Source organism: Bos mutus, chromosome 29 (genome assembly GCF_027580195.1).
Source record: "Bos mutus isolate GX-2022 chromosome 29, NWIPB_WYAK_1.1, whole genome shotgun sequence".
Taxonomy (NCBI): domain Eukaryota; kingdom Metazoa; phylum Chordata; class Mammalia; order Artiodactyla; family Bovidae; genus Bos; species Bos mutus.
In genome coordinates this window covers 7,712,878-7,735,392 of record NC_091645.1, presented here as the reverse complement: position 1 = coordinate 7,735,392, position 22,515 = coordinate 7,712,878, and the positions used below count along the sequence as shown (strand labels likewise).

Here is a 22,515-nt window from a genome sequence, read left to right as displayed (position 1 = left end):
AAAGAAGAGCAATACCAAAGAATGTTCAAACTACTGCACAATTGCTCTCATTTCACATGTTAGCAAAGTAACGCTCAAAATCCTACAAGCTAGGCTTCAACAGTACGTGAACTGTGAACTTCTGAATGTATAAGCTAGATTTAGAAAAGGCACAGGAACCAGAGATCAAATTGCCAACATCCGTTGGATCATAGAAAAAGCAAGAGGATTAAAAAAAAAAAAATCTACTCTGCTTCATTGACTACACTAAAGCCTTTGACTGAATGGATCACAACAAACTGTGGAAAATTCTTCAAGAGATGGGAATACCAGACCACCTGACCTGCCTCCTGAGAAACCAGTATGCAGGTCAAGAAGCAACAGTTAGAACTGGACATGGAACAACAGACTGGTTCCAAATTATTGGAAAGGAGTACTTCAAGGCTGTATCTTGTCAGTCACCCTGCTTATTTAACTTATATGCAGAGTACACTATGCAAAATGCTGGGCAGAATGAAGCACAAGCTGGAATCAAGATTGCTAGGAGAAATATCAATAACCTCAGATATGCAGATGACACCACCCTTATGGCAGAAACCAAAGAGGTACTAAAGAGCCTCTTGATCAGAGTGAAAGAGGAGAGTGAAAAAGCTGGTTTAAAACTCAACATTCAAAAAACTAAGATCACGGCATCCAGTCCTATCACTTCATGGCAAATAGATGGGGAAACAATGGAAACAGTGACAGACTTTCTTTTCTTGGGCTCCAAAATAACTGCAGATGGTGACTGCAGTCAAGAAATTAAAAGATGCTTGCTCCTTGGAAGAAAAGCTATGACAAACCTAGATAGCATATGCAAAAACAAAGACATTATTTTGCTTACAAAGGTCGGTATAGTCAAAGCTATGGTTTTTCCAGTAGTCATGTACTGTAATCCATACAAAAGATTACAAATGTAAACTACTCCTTTTTGTATTTTTTCTAATCCTAAAGCAGAGATCATTCTCCCTTAGATTTATTAGAATACCCTTTGCATTCCTTTGATCTGAGAGTTTGACTGAAATTTCCCATTCACCATCCAACTCCCTGTGAAAGTATGAAAGTGTTAGCCGCTCACTTGTGTCCGACTCTCTGTGACCCATGAACTGTGGCCCTCTGTTCATGGGGTTCTCCAGGCAAGAATACTGGAGTGGATTGCCATTCCCTCCTCCAGGAGATCTTCCCGACCAGGGACTGAACCTGGGTCTCCTGCACTGCAGGCAGATTCTTTACCATCTGAGCCACCAGGGAAGCCCTCATTAGCACTGTCATTCTTGGCATCTGTGACAACAATAACTGTGTTCTTCTCTTTTCAAATATCTTTTAAGCTTCAAGTCTCCATTTAACAGTTCATTAAGAGAAATTGCAGGCTTTTAATTGTAATTTTAAATATGTCCTTATTTCTTGGTCGGTATTTGCTGTGCCACATTGTAAACATAATGCTTATCATTATGCATGCAAACTACAGGTTCTATTACATTCAGAAGCAACTGATAATTAGTGACTGTATTCCTTGTTTGGTGATGAAAATGCTATGCTTTAAGTATTATACATCCTAACTCAACACTTTGTTGCTCATAATTGGCATTTCACTTTATTTTAAATATGTGTTAGGAATTTCAGGGTTGACGCATAACGTATTTTGTTTTTTCCCATTTGATAATAGGTTTCCCATTCAGCCTTTGCTTGAGGACCATCAGATTTTCAGGGATGGATTATTGAAATTAAGTAGGATAAGTCTGTGTGATCAGTCCTTTAATTTCCACGGACAAGTTTATGCTGTCTTTCTTATACTCTTAAATTTTTTTTAAATTAATTTGTTTGTTTCTTTTCGGTTGCACTGTGTTTTCATTGTTCTGTGCAGCCTTCCTCTGGTTGCGGTGTGCGGAGGCTACTCTTGGTTGCCGAGCGTGGGCTTCTCATTGCAGTGGCTTCTCTTGCTGGGGAGCACGGGCTTTAGGTGCGTGGGCTTCAGTAGTGGCGGCACACAGGCTCAGTAGTCGTGGCGCACAGGCTTAGCTGTTCTACAGCATGTGGAGTCTTCCTGAACCAGGGATCAAACCCAGGGCCCCTTGCATTGGCACGTGGATTCTTATCCACTGCACCACCAAGGTAATCCATAAGCCTCTCATATTTTGAACTAGAGATTTAAACAAAACAAAACAAAACTGTGATTATCCTGTTCCTATCCTATCATTGTGTACTGGCTATGTTAAAGAGGGAGATAACTTGAATGTGAGAGTGTATTTGTTCCTACAGAAGATCCCGGATGTTGAATAAGATGGGGTAAATGTATAGGAATTTAGGTTGTACCCCTTGAGAAGGCGAGGTTATGGTTATCTGAGGAAAAGGATGTTCCCAGATATTTGGGCAGCCAGAGGCGTGGAACTACAGCCGACACTTCTGGTTGCCCCCAGTATCTGTGCTTTTCATTTTGCTCAGTAATGAAACCCCAAATGTTAGCTGGGCATTTGTCCAACCAATAAAAAAGGTTATATTTCCCAGTCTCTCTTGAAACTAAGTGTGGCCATGAGACAAACTTTGCGCAATGTTTGTAAGGAGAAGTGGTTTGCATAGATCTACTGTGAAGTTTACTTAAGAGGAAGTTATGTCCTCTGTTCCTCTTTGGCTGGTCTTCCTCTCTAGCATGTGGATGTCATGGCTCAAGGTGAAGTGGCCAACTTACAAGTTAGGATGGAAATCACAGGTAACAGTTTGCAGAACAATCCGTCAGAAGGAGTTTGGGATCCCTGATGGATATAGAGCCACCATCTTAGACTAAGACTGTCTATGTTGGTCTGAGAGAGAGACCAACGTTTATCTTTTCTACCACTGTAACTCTGGACTTTCAATCTGAGTACTTTTATTATCTCAGTTTATACTATCAATATATTATTAGCATAGCTATCTTATCTTGTTTGGCTTTCTTATAACTTAGTTTTCAGGTAACTAGTTGTTTTGTTTAAAATATATGGGAAGGCATTTCTTGAGTTGTGCATAAAAGTAATGGTATTAAACAGTCTAATGGCAATCTTTGATATGTTGCTTAAATGAATGATATTTCCTTCATGTATTGTTTTTAAAGGGCCCACTGGGGAAGTTCAGTTCAGTTTAGTTGTTCAGTCATGTCCGACTTTTTGCAACCCCATGGACTGCAGCACGCCAGGCTTCCCTGTCCATCACCAACTTCAATTTCTCCATTGGGGAAGAGGAAAAAGAACAACAAAATCTAACACTATTCCAACTGACTGAGCTGTAGAAATGGAAGCTGCTTAACACTCAAGATGGTGTTCGACTGTCATTTTATGAGTTTTCCTTCAGGTGAGACAACTATAATGTTTCCCAATTTCTCTCCAAGTGACAAATGCTCCTCAATTTCATCCCTTCCATTTACATGTCACTCATATTTAATATGGGCTTCCCTGGTGGCTCAGAGGTTAAAGCCTCTGCTTACAATGCAGGAGACCTGGGTTCGATCCCTGAGTCAGGAAGATCCCCTGGAGAAGGAAATGGCAACCCACTCCAGTGTTCTTGCCTGGAGAATCCCATGGATGGAGGAGCCTGGTGGGTTACAGTCCATGGGGTCGCAAAAAGCTGGACATGATTGAGCGACTTCACTTCACTTCACTTCACATTTAATATATGTAGATTTCTTTTTAACGGCCTCTTTAGAGCTAGCATAAATCATCTTGTTTTTAAAAGCTGCACTCTTAGAAGCCCAGTCTTTTTTGTTGTGTATATGGCATCAATAGATCAATACTAGGTATTCTTAGACTTTTTTGTTGTTTATATGGCATCATACATAGCAAACTGGTAATCCTTCAGAGGTAGCAACTTCATAACAAAATGTGTAGGGGTCCTCCGTGGTATCACTGGTGTCATTTGTTAAGATCAGTTTTGCTTCCTCTATTATAATTATTTGTCTTTCCTCATCATTTAAACAGAACTTTCTTTCATCTTCTTTTGTGTAGAATATTTATTTTCTTATCATTAAAACCTTTGGTGACTTCATCATTCACTGTAACTCCAGAAGTCATAGTGCCTGGGGCTGCAATGCCAGCGCTGGCCCCAGCTCTATGGCACTGGGAGGAGATGGAGAGGTAGGTGGAAATCTTTCTTGTTCACAGCCGAATCTACCGAGCTTAGAATAGTGTCTGAAAATAATGTGTGTGTGTGCTCAGCCGTGTCTCACTCTTTGTGACCCCATGGAGTGCAGCTTGCTAGCTCCTTTGTCTTTGGAATTTTCTAGACAAGTATACTGGAGCAGGTTACCATTTCCTACTCCAGGGGATCTTCTTGACCCAGGGATTAAATCCGCGTTTCCTGCTGGCAGATTCTCTGCCACGGAGCCACCTGGGAAGCCTGCCTGAAAATAGTATGTGCTCAGTAAATATTACAGAATGAATAAATGAAGACTAGATTCGAATGGGATTTGTCTAAAGGGCTGTATATAAAAGTAATAGTATTTAACAGTCTAATGACAAGCTCCTGCTTTAAGACACTTAGAATTTGAAAATCCAGGGAACATGGAAAGTTATGTGTGAGGAAACTGACTCTTACAGAGTTTATAAGTCTCATGGGCCACACAGGTTCCTTGTCATGCCAACTGTTGGCAGCCCTCTAGCCAGGCATCAGTTCTAAGACCATGGCTGCCTCTACTAGGTGTACGATTTGAAGCATAGTCCCCCTAAAATCGAGTTCCCTTCCCCAGTTTATGATTAATCTCGCTATCTAAAACTTAATTTCCTTTCTCACCCTCCTACAACCTCAATCCTGTGCTAAGTGAACAGTAATCAACTAGTCAGATGACTAAAATTGCTGTTGCTGATGCCATTGCTAATATACTAAAACAGCTAGCTATTACAGATAACATCATTAATGTACAAACTCAGCCTGTTTCTCCACAAGATGAGCTCACAGACCCCCAAGCCATGGGCCACCTGACCTGAGAATCCAAGACATCCTGATTTCCAAAACTACGATAAAAAAAAGTCACAAGATGATTCATCCTAGTCTCTGTTTTCCCTTTTTAAGAAACCCCTAACTCACAGACAAAGTGGGAGCGGATCTGAGGCTTGTCAAGAAGTCAATCTCTCTCACGCCCTTGCTTGGTGGTGGTGGTTGTTCAGTCGTGTCTGACTTTTTGTGACCCCAAGGGTTACAGCACGCTAGGCTTCCCTGTCCTTCACAATCTCCCTGTACCCTGCAATAAACCCTAACACCTGCTGTGTTTGCTCTGGCCTGGCTTTCTGCGCCTGGGGCAAGTGAGTCCTTGCTGGGTTACATACTTGGCGGATGCGTACCTGTGACGGTGCTGTAGATACAATGGCTGGCTCAGTGGCCCAGAGTTTGGAGACAAAGACCTACTAGCCTTTCCCTTACAAGAAGGGAAAGTGCACAACTAGCAAATTTGTTGAGCCTTCTCAGGCACCGCAGAGCTTAGAAAGCCGAGTCATCGAGGGCGCTGCTGGGTCCCAACCAGCAGACAGCCTCAGCTATTTACTACCTGGCGCTCCAGGGAAGGGGAGCTGGCCGTTCTGAGGAAGATGGTTGTCTGGGTTCGCCTCTGACAACCGTCTTCCTCCACCAGCTCCCAACAAAGACATTTCATCCATTTCTTCCACTGCTCTCGATTCTGCTTGGCTGGGCTTTGAGAGGACCGAGGCTGGAGTACACAGTGACCCAACGCGCCCACTGGGGCGCATCTGTCAGGGCGCGCGCGGCGCGGGCCGTGAGGAGGCGGGCGGCCGGCGCGTCGCCGAGCCGCGCTCTCTCTACCCCCGTTGGCGGCGCGCGCCGCTCTGGGACGCTCTTGGCCGGGGGGCGCCGGCGGGGGCGCGCACGCTCCGCCTCTCCCCGCCTCCCCGGCTGCGCGCCCCGCCCCCTCGAGCAGCCATACGCTGAGCGCCCAACATCCGAGGACTTTGGCCCAGAGTAACCCCGCTAGCGTTACCTTTTCCCTCTTTTCCGCGCCTCCCCCCGGGCCGGCCCCGGCTGGTCCGCCGCGGCTGGGCGCGCGCTGCCCTCCCCGCTTCCTCCCTTGCGAGCGCCGGCTCAGTCCCTCCCGGCCCACGCGCGCGGCTCCTCGTCATGGCGGCGCTCAGCAAGTCCATCCCTCACAACTGCTACGAAATCGGCCACACTTGGCAGCCGTCCTGCTGGCTCTCTTTCCTGCACATCACCAGGGGCGCCCTGGAGGAGTCCCTGAAAATCTATGCACCCCTGTACTTGGTGAGCGCCGTCAGCCCTCCCCCAGGCCGAGGGCGGTGTGCGCGGTGGGCTCCTGGGAGGCGGGCTCGGGGCACTCGCTGTCTTGTCAGCCTCTCCTTGGGAGCCATCAGGGGTGTTTTGCGGGGGGGGTGGCAGAGTGGGTGGGCTTGGGGAGGGGGGAGATCGCGAGGGGCTGATACCCTAAATCCAGCTGGGACAGAAGAAGGGGGAAGGGAGTTAGAGGTTGAGCTGTCATCTGAACGTCTGCTGTTGGAGGAGAGGATGTCTTCTCAACTTCAGGATTAAGTTTGGGGGCCACTTCAAACTGTGAATGCACACACCTGCGTTGCTTTTCCTCTCTCCTGCCTTGTGATGGAGAGGTCTTCGTAGGTCAGCTAGGGGATGAGAAATGGCCTGCAATCATTCCTCATCTAATTCCCTCTGTTTTGGCGTTCCCCTCACCCCACCCCCACCCCCAGGTTTTTTTTTTTTTTTTTTTTTTTTTTTAGGGCATATTTGACATCAGGTCCCCATGACCTTAGATCTTGTGTCAATTTGGGAATGACAGGATTGTGGCTTGAAGGTTTTTGCAAAGTGTTTTTGCAAGTTCACAAAGTGGTCTCCAGGTTGAGATTTTGCTTGGTGTTGTAAGGTGGTTCCAGTCTATGAGTCAGTGAAAGTGTCTAGGAGATCTGACTGTATGTCACTTGTAGGTCCTTTATTCCACAGCTTTACAGGTAGGGCAATCTAAATTTGGAGCTTTAAATAGAGACTATTTGAAAATATGTGTATGTATCACTGAGAGTTGTTAGTTTGTTCTTGAATGTTCTAACCAGCATCTCTCCACCCGCCCCCCCCCCCGTAATCTCATCCTTTGTATTAAAGATTTCTTTAATCTTTAATTAACCAAGATCACTTTGGTTATTTAAGTTTATTGTCTTACTTTCTTGCCGAATAGAGTCTATGTCCTAAGAAGGCAGAGGTATATTTTTTTGTATGTTTCCTAAAAGTTCTAGTCAGTAGTCAGTGGATGGTCAGTTCTTCTCATTGAGTAACAATTTAGATTTATACCCTCATATTCCTGAAGGTGTGTCATGGCCATAGCTGTAGAACTTCTTCAGAAGTCTGATTATTTATTACAGAGATAACCGAGGAGAAGATGGTAACTTTCTCTGAGCTTGCAGAAGCCAGTTTCATTTGTATCATATTCACTGGTGCTTTTAAAACTTAAACGCGTGTTAGGAGTCTGCTGGGGGAGCATGTTAAAATGGGGGTTCTGATTCAGTAGATCTTGATGGGGCCTGAAATTCTACATTTCTGACAAACTCCCAGATGATATTAATGCTTCTGGACCAAGAGTCACACTTTGAATAGTAAGGATCTGGAGCAGAGGCTGATAATAAACTTATCATTAGAGCGATTAATATCTTCCTTGATTTTCTTTGGCAAAGATACATGTTTTTCTGCTTTTCCACTTGAATAGTCGCTAGTCTATAGCTCATTTATTTAAAAAAAAAAAGGATATCTACAAACATGATTGAGCTTTTGGCATATTCAGAGATTTTTCATTCCCTTATAGGATTATGAAGTTATATGGGGAGAGTCTAGGGTATGTACTTTCTCTCCCTGAAAATCCATAGCATTTTTATTGTGCCTCATTCATTCAACAATGATTTGTTGAATGCCTGATATTTTTCATATTTACAGCCTAGATAACTTATTGGTTATGTTCCATGATGACTAGTTCAAGGGAGCAACAGAAACATAGGTTCTTCTATGCCAGCAGGTGGGGTAGGGGCAAAAGTGTCAAGAGAAGTTTGTGTTTTATTACTCTCTCTCCAGCTAGGTTAAATACTTCTTGAAAACAAATTCTTGATCTTATTTGATCTTGTATCTGTGTTTGGAATATAGCTGGGTAACTCAAAGTTTGGGTTGCTATTCATGAATGGTTGTGAAGTAAAATTAGTGGGAACTGACCAGTATGTTATTTTAAGTGAAATAGAAAAGAATAGGAAAAAAAAAAAGAGAGAGAGGGCACCACAGGTGGTATGGATAAGTGTTATTTCATTACAATTTTGTTTGTTGTATTTATATAGGTGGCTGGGGCTCTTAGAACATATAGCAGCATTTTGTTCTTTGTCCATGTTGGGCAGTTGTTTAAATGTGTAATCCAGGTGCCACAAGGCAGTGCGGGGGAAGCAACGGGCTTTTAAAGGCTATCAGCCGCTTCTGATTTTGAATCTCAACTCACTCACTCACTGTTTGACTTTGTGCAAGTTGTTTTGACTCCTTCTGTGAGAATTAAGTGAAGTAATACACTGAAGACTATCACATTTTCTAGTTCATAATAGGTCTTGAATAATTAGGCATTTTTTTTTTGTTCCCCATGCCCTCGGTGACACTTAAGTTAGATGCAGGTAGCGAGGGCTCCTTGGAAGAAGTAACGTTTGACTTAGGCCTTGAAGAGAAGGATCACAGACATTGATTCATGTAGTAGATATTTATAAAATACTTAATGGAGCAGAGGGAGAAAAGTGTGCATTGAGGCAGAAATCCAAATGGTTTTGTAAAAGAAGTAGTAGGTGTATTGATTGACTGAAGCAGAAGTTTTGCACATAGGATGAGTAATGACAACTCTTATTTACTGAACACTCATGTAGCTAGCTTCCCTGATATCTCATTTGGTAAAGAATCTGCCTATAATGCAAGAGACTCCGGGTCAATTGCTAGGTCAGGAAGATCCGCAGGAGAAGGGATCAGCTACCCACTCCAGTATTCTTGGGCTTCCCTGGTGGCTCAGTTGGTAAAGAATCCGCCTGCAATGTGGAAGACCTGGGTTCCATCCCTGGGTTGGGAAGATCCCCTGGAGAAGGGAAAGACTACCCACTCCAGTATTCTGGCCTGGAAAATTCCATGGACTGTACAGTCCTTGGGGTCGCAAAGAGTTGGGCACAACTAAGCAACTTTCACTTTCACTTTCATGTGCTTAGACCTTTACTTATCTTATTTAATGCTTACACAACTCTCTCTTATGCCCATTTCGTAGGTAGGAAAACTGAAAGTTAGAGACTTTAAGCAGTTTCCAAGATGAAGAGTTAGTAGGGGGAAGAGACAGGCTTTTGTTTTTTTGTTTTGACTCAAAGACTGAAGGTCAGGCTGAGGATGTCATGAGGTTTTTTTTTTTTTGGAATAAAGGGGTTACAAGTACAGAATGGTGTTTTCAGAGGATGAATCTGGTTGAAATGGGTACACTGGATTGGAAAGGCTGTTGAGGAGTTGATGCAGTGGATTCATTTAAGTGATAGAAAATCTGTTCTCAGGGAATCCCACTTTGTAACTTGTTAGCAGTGTGACCTCAGGAAAATTATCTCACCTCTTTGAGCCTTAGTCTCTTTGGGTGTAATTATACCCATCTTTTTCAGGCTGTTGTGAAGATTTAAATGGGATAATAGTATGTAGGAATAGCAGTCATCACATAGGAGGTCCCTAATCAAGGGTTGGTGCATTTGTTATGATCTTTGTCTCCACCTCTGATTAGAATGGTGGTTTGTATTCAGAACTAGCATGGTTACTTCAGTAGGTGCTTCAGTAAGTGTCTGAATGAGTGCAAGTATGAATGGATGAACTCATGAATAATTCAGGAGTGAAGAAATAGTATTTGGCAGGCTTAAGGTAGTGGCAGAGAGAATGGAAGGGCAGTTTTAGAGGCATTTCACAGGAGAGGCATTTCATAGGATGAATGAACAGGACTTAGAGATTGAGAAGGTTGGGGCAGTGTGAAGGCTTGTTTATCATGCTTCCAGGATTTCAAGTCTGACTGATGGTGTCGCCATTATCACTGATAGAAGAGAAGTTTAAGGGAAGCCGGGTTGGGGGAAAATTTTAATCAGAAGTGTCTTTTAGAGCTTATAGAAATCTGCTTTTCATTTGAGATATTACGTGTGTTGTGCTAAACCGATTCCTTTTGTCCCTTTCAGGTTTCCTCACGGTCTGTACATCTGCTCTCATGTTTCTTTCTCATTGTGGCATCTAGCATCATGTCTTAGTATCACCTTCACTTTCTAATGCTTCAGATCAGATCAGTTGCTCAGTCGTGTCCAACTCTTTGCGACCCCATGAATTGCAGCACGCCAGGCCTCCCTGTCCATCACCAACTCCCAGAGTTCACTCAGACTCACGTCCATCGAGTCAGTGATGCCATCCAGCCATCTCATCCTCTGTCGTCCCCTTTTCCTCTTGCCCCCAATCCCTCCCAGCATCAGAGTCTTTTCCAATGAGTCAACTCTTCGCATGAGGTGGCCAAAGTACTGGAGTTTCAGCTTTAGCATCATTCCTTCCAAAGAAATCCCAGGGCTGATTTCCTTTACAACGGACTTGTTGGATCTCCTTGCAGTCCAAGGGATTCTCAAGAGTCTTCTCCAACACCACAGTTCAAAAGCATCAATTCTTTGGCGCTCAGCCTTCTTCACAGTCCAACTCTCACATCCATACATGACCACAGGAAAAACCATAGCCCTGGCTAGACGGACCTTTGTTGGCAAAGTAATGTCACTGCTTTTCAATATGCTATCTAGGTTGGTCATAACTTTTCTTCCAAGGAGTAAGCGTCTTTTAATTTCATGGCTGCAGTCACCATGTGCAGTGATTTTGGAGCCCAGAAAAATAAAGTCTGACACTGTTTCCACTGTTTCCCCATCTATCTCCCATGAAGTGATGGGACCGGATGCCTTGATCTTTGTTTTCTGAATGTTGAGCTTTAAGCCAACTTTTCCACTCTCCACTTTCACCTTCATCAAGAGGCTTTTGAGTTCCTCTTCACTTTCTGCCATAAGGATGGTGTCATCTGCATATCTGAGATTATTGATATTACTCCTGGCAATCTTGATTCCAACTTGTGTTTCTTCCAGTCCAGCGTTTCTCATGATGTACTCTGCATATAAGTTAAATAAACAGGGTGACAATATACAGCCTTGACGAACTCCTTTTCCTATTTGGATCCAGTCTGTTGTTCCATGTCCAGTTCTAACTGTTGCTTCCTGACCTGCATACAGATTTCTCAAGAGGCAGGTCATGTGGTCTGGGATTCCCATCTCTTTCAGAATTTTCCACAGTTTATTGTGATCCACACAGTCAAAGGCTTTGGCATTGTCAATAAAGCAGAAATAGATGTTTTTCTGGAACTCTCTTGCTTTTTCCATGATCCAGCGGATGTTGGCAATTTGATCTCTAGTTACTCTGCCTTTTCTAAAACCAGCTTGAACATCAGGAAGTTCACAGTTCACATATTGCTGAAGCCTGGCTTGGAGAATTTTAAGCATTACTTTAAATATAGTGATCTGTGCCTTTTCACATTGAATCTTCATGTTTTCTTGATTTGTAAAAAGCATCAATCCTCATTATCAATCCACTTGATAGAATTTTTTCTTTAAGAGCCTACAGCATGGCACCCCACTCCAGTGCTATTGCCTGAACAATCCCATGGACAGAGGAGCCTGGTGGGCTGCAGTCCGTGGGGTCACTAAGAGTTGGACACGACTGAGCGACTTCCGTTTCACTTTTCACTTTCATGCATTGGAGAAGGAAATGGCAACCCAGTCCAGTGTTCTTGCCTGGAGAATCCCAGGGATGGGGGAGCCTGGTGAGCTACCGTCTATGGGGTCGCACAGGGTCGGACAAGCGACTTAGCACCAGCAGCAGTACAAATGTTATAATATATGCTAACAATTTATCTATATACCAAAAATGTATTTCAGAAAGCTTTATTTCTTACTCAGTTATTGTCACACATTCACAATAAGTGGTACCCATTGCTATACACATGAAACAGTTATTAAACCACTAAAATTAATGAAAGCATAGTGTCCTTGGTACTTTGTGGCAAAGTTAAAATACACAGTTACTCATTTAGGAGGATGGACTCTGTGCTGTTCCAATTCTTAGGTGCCTTTCCTAAAAGGAAAACTTGTTAACTTACCTCAGGTGATTCTAACAGTTTTCTTATGTTTTTCCTGGTGTCTTTCCCCAGGACTTCCAGATTAGGGTACTGGCATTTATCATTAACTGATTTCAGAGAAGATCCTTTCTCAGTTTTGGCAAAGAGTGATTTAAAAATGTGCTTCTTTATTGACCTTCAAATGTTTATACCCTTCTTCAGAGTATGAAAGTGGTTACTTAATGTTTACTTCTGTTGAATCTTAACAGACTTGTTAGATTATAAAGGGTCAGTTCGTTACCTTTAGACTGAATAAATACTTAAGCAAGAGTTGGACTTCTAGGAATAAAAAAAGAAAAAGAAAACAACTTATGGACAGTTTTTAGTTAATTGTGAAAGACTTGAAAGGCAATGCCAAAGAATGCTCAAACTACCCCACAATTGCACTCATCTCATACGCTAGCAAAGTAATGCTCAAAATTCTCCAAGCCAGGCTTGAACAGTTTGTGAACCGTGAACTTCCAGATGTTCAAGCTGGATTTGGAAGAGGCAGAGGAAGCAGAGATCAAATTGCCAACATCCGTTGGATCATAGAAAAAGCAAGAGGATTCCAGAAAAACATCTATTTCTGCTTTATCGACTATGCCAAAACCTTTGACTGTATGGATCACAACAAACTGGGGAAAATTCTTCAAGATATGGGAACACCAGACCACCTGACCTGCCTCTTTAGAAATCTGTATGCAGGTCAGGAAGCAACAATTAGAACTGGACATGGAACAGCAGACTGGTTCCAAATTGGGAAAGGAGTTTGTCAAGGCTGTATAATGTCACCCTGTTTATTTATCTTATATGTAGAGTACATCATGAGAAATGCTTGACTGGATGTAGCACAAGCTGGAATCAAGGTTGCCGGGAGAAATATCAATAACCTCAGATATGTAGATGACATCACCCTTATGGCAGAAAGCGAAGAGCTAAAGAACCTCTTGATGAAAGTGAAAGTGGAGAGTGAAAAAGTTGGCTTAAAGCTCAGCATTCAGAACACTAAGATCATGGCATTGGTCCCATCACTTCATGGGAAATAGATGGGGAAACAGTGGAAACAGTGGCTGACTTTATTTTTTTTGGTCTCCAAAATCACTGCAGATGGTGACTGCAGCCATGAAATTAAAAGACACTTGATCCTTGAAAGAAAAGTTAGGACCACCCTAGACAGCATGTTAAAAAGCAGAGACGTTACTTTGCCAACAAAGGTCCATCTAGTCAAAGGTATGGTTTTTCCAATAGTCATGTATAGATGTGAGAGTTGGACTACAAAGAAAGCTGAGCACCGAAGAATTGATGCTTTTGAACTGTGGTGTTGAGAAGACTCTTGAGAGTCCCTTGGACTGCAAGGAGATCCAACCAGTCCATCCTAACAGAAATCAGTCCTGAATATTCATTTGGAAGGACTGATGTTGAAGCTGAAACTCCACTACTTTGGCCACCTGATGTGAAGAACTGACTCACTGGAAAAGACCTTGATACTGGGAAAGACTGAAGGTGGGAGGAGAAGGGGACAACAGAGGATGAGATGGTTGGATGGCATCACTGACTCAATGGACATGAGTTTGAGTGAACTCCAGGGAGTTGGTGATGGACAGGGAGGCCTGGTGTGCTGTAGGCCATGGGGTTGCAAAGAGTTGCACATTCCTGAGTGACTGAACTGAACTGTAAAATTTAAGTAATATGGCCAGAGGGTTTTTTTTTTTTTTTTTTTTTAATGTTCTCATATGGTTTTATTTTATGGGAAAAAACCAGTAATTCTATATAACTTCCCAAGCTTACCTCCACTTACAAGATGCTGTTCAGATTTCTATATTTCAGTATGGCTTAGGAGGGGGAATTCTGGATTCTGGAATCAAATTGCCTGTGTTAGAATTCTTGCTCACTTCTTACTAGCTGGGTAATCTCAGACAAATGACCTGTCTACTGTACTCAGTTTTTGTGTCTGTACTGTGGGAGAAATGGTAAATTTTAACTCCGGAGGCCCTGGTGAAGATTAAATGAGGCGTAATATGTAAAGTGTTTCTGGCATGTAGTATGCACTGAGTTTTTAAAGGTACTGTTTTAGCAGATTTTCTTGAGAAAATGAGACCAGAAATGAGACTTTTTGAAGCTTTTGATTTTTTTTTTTTACTTAAAAAAGGGAGAGAATTTAAAGTCATTAAGCAATATAGACTGCTGGGAATATTTGGATTATTTGACATTTGGAGACCATGGAATTTGTAAATATGTTGGATGAATCCCCCTTTGATTTTCTTCCTGAGGCCTACTTTAGAGGTGAAGGTGAAGGGCTCATTGTATCCTTCTAGTACATAAGTGGGAGAAGGCAATGGCACCCCACTCCAGTACTCTTGCCTGGAAAATCCCATGGATGGAGGAGCCTGGTAGGCTGCAGTCCATGGGGTTGCTAAGAGTTGGACAAGACTCAGCGACTTCACTCACTTTTCACTTTCATGCATTGGAGAAGGAAATGGCAACCCACTCCAGTGTTCTTGCCTGGAGAATCCCAGGGACGGGGGAGCCTGGTGGGCTGCCGTCTATGGGGTCACACAGAGTCGGACACGACTGAAGCGACTGAGCAGCAGCAGCAGCAGTCCATAAGAAAATGATGATTTTTTAACAAGATTTGTTATTGTCCCTTTTGAGGTGTAACAGTCATTTGGTCTTTGTCTTTCAAATGAGCAATTAGATGATGAGTTTTCCTATTCATTAATAAGAGATTGTGAGTATGTTGAGTTTGGTTTTCTGTGTGACATTTTATTATTCTTTGGCTGACCTCTGTTGAGTTCAAAATACACTTCCAGCATATTACTTCTAGTTGAAAGTTGAAGACTATTGTACTGAACACTTTTGTAACTCACCCTTTTCTGTAGCAATCTGAGTATATAGTTGGCCAAATGTTCTTTACTGCTACTTGTCTCTTTAGTTATCATAGATCAGGGATAAAAATTAAATTAATATAAACATTGGAATATAGGATCTAAATAGTTATGATCCATTCCTGTTCCTGTTTCTGAGTCAGTAGATTCTTATTAAAATGGATATTTATTTCATTAAATTTTTTTTTAAAGCCATTAAATCCTTAGTAAATATTTTTCAGCGTCAGCATTATTTCCGCTTGCCTTGTCACTAGAGAATTCTCTTCAAATCAGAAGGAGTGGGAATTTCCTTGGTGGTCCATTGGTTACATGTTGGCGCTTCCACCTCAAGGGGCCTGGGTTCAACCCCTGGTCTGGGAACTAAGATCCCACAAGCTGCACAGTGTGGCAAAAAAAAAAAAAAAAGATGTTGTTGTGATTTAAGATTTTTTTGGGTGCATGCATCTGTTATAGGAAGGGGGACCTCTTCCAGGGCCTGAGAGTGGGCTCTTGTCTAACACTTGGAAATGAATTATCTGAGGAGTCACACATGCTGACAAAGCAAGAGAGTTTATTGGGAAGGGGTGCCTGGGTGGAGAGCAGGAGGGTGAGGGAACCCAGGGGGACTGCCATGCCACGAGGCTCGCAGTCTCGGGTTTTATGGTGATGGGGTTCTTTTCTGGGATTTCTTTGGCCAAACATTTTGACTCGATTCTGACTTGGGTTCTGTCAGTGTGTTTCTCCTAACAAATCTGTTTTATCTTGGGAAAATAAGACTGTAGTTAATAAGTATTTGTTAATGAGCCTGATTTATTAGTGAATCAAATTGGTATTGTAAATTGATATTACAAATTGTATATGAAGCTCTCTCATAATTATACTTGCAGAGAATCAATTTCTGTGAATGCATGAGGATTTTAAGTAATTTTGCTTTCAGCTGCATTGAAAAATATTCAATGAAATGGATTTATGTGTGGAAAAAAGTGTGAAAAGAGGGAAGAATGCTGGATCAAGTGTCATCAGGTTTGAGCAGGTTGCTTTTATATGAATGCTGAATTTATAGCGTTTTTAACTTATCACCATGTATTTTGTCTAGTCTTTGGACTCATTACATATGCTAACTTGCTTTGGCTTCTTGCGTCTGGATCTTTGGAGTTTGCTTTGTGGTTAGTCCAGTTTGGGAGTTGCCTTGAAGGATTCCGTGTCTATTGGCAGTGACAGAAGAAAGCTTGTTATTCTGATCGTTTTTGATTTCTAAATGTTGAATAAAGTAGACATAGTCCCATCTTTGTCAGATCTGTATCTCAGAAACCCTCTAGCCCAGGAGACAGGGATTTAATCAGAATTCAGATTGAATTTCAGAGTGCGTGCATTTGTAGCTCCACATGGAGCTCACGGAGTGTAACTGCATTTACCTGACTCTCTGTTTTCTCTCTCTTTCCTATCCTTATTTTATTCTTCAACTATTACAGATTGCCTACAATGTATCAGAAATACAGGAGTGGGGTAACAAGATGTATGTGGACATTTAGGTTAAGGGGGAAGATAAACTTGAAAGAAACATGCAAAAATTGATTTCAACTGTATTAAGTGCTATTGAGAAGTACAGGATGTTACTGGAGAGTGTTACATGAGACCCTATCCTGGTGTGGTGGGTTTCGGAAGGCTTTCCCAATGAAGTAACAAAGTGAATATATGAATATCTGTTAAGTGAATATGTATCAGGCTTAACATTTATGGCACATAACCCAAATTCTAGCATGTGGAAATTCAGAGAAATAAGAAGTAGTTACTTTACAGAAAGAGAGATAATGTAATGATTTCTTAAATCCGATATCCTGGGCAAGAATTTGATTTCTTTCCTTTTGACTTTAGGTCAAAGGCAATAATAAAGCAACTCAGACGATACAAATACCTGGATTAACAGATTCTCTGGGGTTGAATCCCCTTCTAATAAAACTTATATTTTAAATTAAAATAGTCAGAAATTTTCAGTTACAAATGTTAGAAAAACTGTTTTAACCTCTATTTTCCTTCACTGATTTAAAGGTAAATAAAGTTTGTTTTGGGCTTCCCTTGAAGCTCAGTTGGTAAAGAATCTGCCTGCAATGCAGGAGATCCAGGTTTGATCCCTGGGTCGGGAAGATCCCCTGGAGAAGGGAATGGCTACCCACTCCAGGATTCTTGCTGGGAAATCCTATGGACAGAGGAGCCTGGTGGGCTACAGTCCATGGGGTCACAAAGAGTTGGACATGACTGAATGACTAACACTTTCACTTTCGAGGTTGTTTTAGACAAAATTGTCTATAAAGATCTGGGAAGGTCTTTTTAAAGCTTTCTTTTTTCTGTGCTCTCTCTCTCTCTCTTTTCCGCCCCCCTGTAGTTAAATTTATGGTTAAATTTCTTTTCTGGTTTAGATTGATGGTCAGGGTCTTCCCCATCAAAAAATAGTCAGCGATTCTGTATTCGTTAATTATCAGACTTCAATGTGGGTGAATTTTAGCAAATGTGTGACTACAAGTACAGTTTAACCCTTTTGAGACTAGCTTTATTTTCTGTTAAAGGAAATTCATGTAACAACAAATGATGAGGCAGTTTGATATTTTTTAGCCACATGGGCTTCTGATGTCTGTGATTTTTTCTCTTGCTCAAATTGTCCCTACTTCTCTGGCTTGAACTCTTAGTTTGCTATGGTTCTGTTTTAAGGATTCAGTTCAGTATATCCAGTATTCTTATCGGAGAGACTGGAATGTATGTACATACCTTCTATTTTTCATCTGAACTTAGTTCTTCAATAAGAAGTGTATTATTTGAATTTTTCTTCATTAAGGTATTTTTATATTAGAGCCCACATTTGTATTTAAGTATGCAGAAGATGGCAGGTTATAAGAATTGTTTTGATTTAAGACTATAGTATTCCTTGGAGAATTATAGCAATAACTTGAAGTAACAGGTGTGTGTTTTCAAGACTATCCCTATATTACCAAAAATATTAATATTACTTACTCAGTTTGGAACATGGCTATAATATACATAGGGCTCAATCTGAGTTTTGTTTTTGATCATATTTTGTCTCAATGTTATATATTTTCAGATTTATCTTTAAAGCCTGTGTCAACTTCCTTATAAATGTGAAAGTGGCCCTTTTACTGAGAGTAGACGATTATAAGCTTAATGGTCGTCACTGAAGCCTGATAGTATGATTTTCATTACAGGGAGGTTTAATAGTAAGTAGCTAAGGAAACTTTTGAAGATTTACTTGTACTCTCTGGCATATATTAGTAACAAAGTTTTGTTTTGTTCTGTTTTTATTTTATTATTATTTTAAAATTTTATATTTAATAAAGTATAGTTTGTTTACAATATCATATTTATTTCAGGTATACAACATAGTGATTCAAACTTTTTATAGATTATACTCCATTTAAAGTTACTCTAAAATATTGGTTGTATTCCCTGTGTTATGTAATATATTTTATGTGTAGTAATCTCCTACCCCTTTCCTTCTTGCCTCTACCCTCTTCCTTCACCTCAGCGGTAATCACTATTTGGTTCTCTGTATCTGTGGGTCTGTTTCTGTTATACTCATACTTTTGTTTTCTAGATTCCACGTAAGTGGTTTGTCTTTCTCTTTGTGACTTATTTCACAAATCTCAATACCTTCCAGACCATCCATGTTGTTGCAAATGGCATATTTTCATTTTTTTTAATGACTGTATTCATCCATTCATCTCTTTTATCTGTTCATGTGTTGATGGACACTCAGGTGGCTTCTATATCTTGGCTATTGTAAATAGTGTTGCTGTGGACATTGTGGTGCCTATCTCTTTCTGAATTAGTGTTTTTGTTTTCTTCAGGTGTATACTTAGGAGTGAAATTGCTGGGTCGTATGGTAGTTCCATTTTTAGTTTTTTGAGGGACGTTTATACTGTCTTCCACAGCGGCTGTACCAATTTACATGCCCACCAACAGTATGTGAGGGTTTCCTTTTCTCTACATCCTCGCCACCATTTGTTGTTTTTGTCTTTTTGGTGATAAGCCACTCTGACAGGTGTGAACTGATATGCTCATGGTTTTGATTTGCATTTCTCCGATGGATTAGCAGTGTTAAGAATGTTTTCATGTGCCTGTTGGCCATCTGTATATCTTCTTCAGAAAAATGTCTATGTAAACCTTTGGCCCACTTTTTTTTGATATTTAAAACAATTTTTATTTTTTGGTTGCGCTGCACAGCTTGCAGGATCTTAGTTCCCTGATCAGGGGTCAAACCCATGCTCCCTGCAGTGGAGGCACAGAGTCTTAACCACTGCACTGCCAGGGAAGTCCCTTCTGTCCATTTTTTGATTGGAATTTTTGTCTTTTTGATATTGAGTTGTATGAGCTGTTTGTGTCTTTTGGATCAGATTAGATCAGATCAGATCAGTCGCATCTCCTTCAGAAAGGACTGGCTGGATCTCCTTGCAATCCAAGGGACTCTCAAGAGTCTTCTCCAACACCACAGTTCAAAAGCATCAATTCTTCTTGGCGCTCAGCCTTCTTCACAGTCCAACTCTCACATCCATACATGACCACAGGAAAAACCATAGCCTTGACTAGATGTACCTTTGTTGGCAAAGTAATGTCTCTGCTTTTAAATATGCTATCTAGGTTGGTCATAACTTTCCTTCCAAGGAGCAAGTGTCTTTTAATTTCATGGCTGCAATCACTATCTGTAGTGATTTTGGAGCCCCAAAAATAAAGTCTGACACTGTTTCCACTGTTTCCCCATCTATTTCCCATGAAGTGATGGGACCAGATGCCATGATCTTCGTTTTCTGGATGTTGAGTTTTAAGCCAACTTTTTCACTCTCCTCTTTCACTTTTATCAAGAGGCTTTTGAGTTCCTCTTCACTTTCTGCCATAAGGGTGGTGTCATCTGCATATCTGAGGTTATTGATATTTCTCCTGGCAATCTTGATTCCAGCTTGTGTTTCTTCCAGTCCAGCATTTCTCATGATGTACTCTCATATAAGTTAAATAAACAGTGTGACAATATACAGCCTTGATGTACTCCTTTTCCTATTTGGAACCAGTCTGTTGTTCCATGTCCAGTTCTAACTGTTGCTTCCTGACCTGCATACAGATTTCTCAAGAGGCAGATCAGGTGGTCTGGGATATTCCCATCTCTTTCAGAATTTTCCACAGTTTATTGTGATCCACACAGTCAAAGGCTTTGGCATAGTCAATAAAGCAGAAATAGATGTTTTTCTGGAACTCTCTTGCTTTTTCCATGATCCAGCGGATGTTGGCAATTTGATCTCTGGTTCCTCTGCCTTTTCTAAAACCAGCTTGAACATCAGGAAGTTCACGGTTCACGTATTGCTGAAGCCTGGCTTGGAGAATTTTGAGCATTACTTTACTAGCGTGTGAGATGAGTGCAGCTGTGGGGTAGTTTGAGCATTCTTTGGCCTTGCCTTTCTTTGGGATTGGAATGAAAACTGACCTTTTCCAGTCCTGTGGCCACTGCTGAGTTTTCCAAATTTGCTGGCATATTGAGTGCAGCACTTTCACAGCATCATCTTTCAGGAGAAAGATGATGTCTTTTGGATAGTAACCTCTTATTGGTCATATTATTTGCAGCTATTTTCTCCCACACAGTGGATTGTCTTTTTGTTTTGTCAGTGGTTTCCTTTCCTGTGCAAAAGCTTTTAAATTTAATTATGTCCTATTTTATATTTGCCTTTGTTTCTTTTGCCTTAGTAGACATATACCCGCGCCCCGCCCCCCGCAAAATGGCTGCAGTTTATGTCAGAATGTTCTGCCTATGTTTTCTCCTAAGAGTTTCAAGGTTTCTTGTCTCACATGTAGGTGTTTAATCCACTTTGAGCTTACTTTTGTGTGTGATGTGAGAAAAGATCCTAATTTCATTTGTTTACTGAAGAGACTGTCCTTTCCCCATTGCGTATTCTTGCTGCTTTTGTCGTAGATGAATTGTCCTTGGAAGTGTGGGTTTACTTTTGGGCTCTCTGTCGTGTTCCGTTGAGCTGTGTGTCTGTTTTGTGCCAGTACCATACTGCTTTGATTATGGTAGCTTTGCAGTGCACAGTTTGAAGTTAGGGAGATGATTCCCTCCAGCTTTGTTCTTTCTCAGAATTGCTTTGGCTATTCAGGACCTTTGTGGTTCTGTATATTTTAGGATTATTTGTTCTAGTTCTGTGGAAAATGTCATGGATATTTTGATAGGGATTACATTAAATCTGTAGATTGCTTTGAGTAGTGTGGTCATTTTAATAATATTAATTCTTCCAATTCTTGAACATGGGATTGCTTTCCAATTCTGTATCATTCCTTTGTCAGTGTTTTATAGTTTACAGAGTATAGGTCTTTGACCTTCATGGTTAAGTTTATTCCTAGATATTTTGTTCTTTTCAATGCAATTTTTAAAAAAAATTAAAATTTTTTTAACTTTTATTTTATATTGGAGTATAGTTGACTTATAGTACTGTTTCAGTGTCAGGTGTTTAGTAAAGTACTTCAGTTATACATATACTTGTATCTATTCTTTCTCAGATTCTTTTCCTATGTAGGTTATTATGGAATAGTGACTTCTCTGTCCTGTGTAGTATGTCTTTGTTGATTATCTATGTTATACATAGTAGTGTATATATGTGGATTTATCTCTCCCCCCAGTCTTTCAACTTTGGTAACCGTTAGTTTCTTTTCAAAGTCTGTGGGTCTGTTTCTGTTTTGTAAATAAGTTTATTTGCATCTTTTTTTTTTTTTAGATTCAACATAGAAATGATATCATATATGTCTTTCTCTGCCTGACTTTCTTCACTTAATATGATAATCTCTAGGTCCCTTCGTGTTGCTGCAAATGGCATTATCGCGTGTCCTTATGTGGGAGCATCCGTATGCGGTCTGCATGTGCCAGGCTTTGGTTGGAGAGCTTGATCTGCAGTGAGCACAGGTCATGTCTTCACCCTGGGCGTGCTGGCAGCTGTCGCCTTGGTGGGAGACGGGGCTGGAGATTGATGGGTCAGGTCCAGGGCCAAGTGTGAGCCAGACCTTTTCCTCTACTCAGTGGTCGTTATTGCCCTGTTTGGGATGTGGTTGGGTCCTAAGGTGCTGGAGCAGAAACCCTGATGGTTGGGTCTGAGCTGGTTCCATTTCCTCTCAGTGTGAATTCTCCCCGCTCCTGGAAGGGGCAGCTTCATCCCAGAGGGAAGCAGCACTAGAGCAAGAGATGTTGGAGCAGGCCATGGGTGTGGCCTGACAAAGTGGGGCCCTCTTGAGAAACTGACCAGAGCCCTGGGAAGTCTCCATTTGCTTCCTCTGCCTTGTTCCCAGGAGTAGGCACGTATGTGCACGTGTTCTTCATGAGTGGAGTCTCAATTTTTTTGAGCTGTCTTGTAAGTAATACTGGTTTTCAAACCACGTAAGGGCACTTGTCTTCCTGGTGTTGGACCC

General features: G+C 41.4%; 1 protein-coding gene and 1 pseudogene across 2 annotated transcripts in view; one reads left to right on the top strand and one right to left on the bottom strand.

Annotated features, from left to right (window-relative positions):
- Positions 1 to 3,316: 3,316 nt before the first annotated feature.
- LOC102266212 (cofilin-2 pseudogene) lies at positions 3,317 to 4,055 on the bottom strand (annotated as a pseudogene).
- Positions 4,056 to 5,897: 1,842 nt separating this feature from the next.
- Positions 5,898 to 22,515, top strand: part of TMEM135 (transmembrane protein 135) — a 289,014-nt gene continuing 272,396 nt past the window's right edge. For both annotated transcript variants that reach the window (XM_070365068.1, XM_070365067.1), the window contains exon 1: positions 5,898 to 6,249. In XM_070365068.1, the coding sequence (XP_070221169.1) occupies positions 6,109 to 6,249 (141 nt within the window). In that variant the 5' untranslated portion in view covers positions 5,898 to 6,108. The remainder of the gene's footprint in view (positions 6,250 to 22,515) is intronic.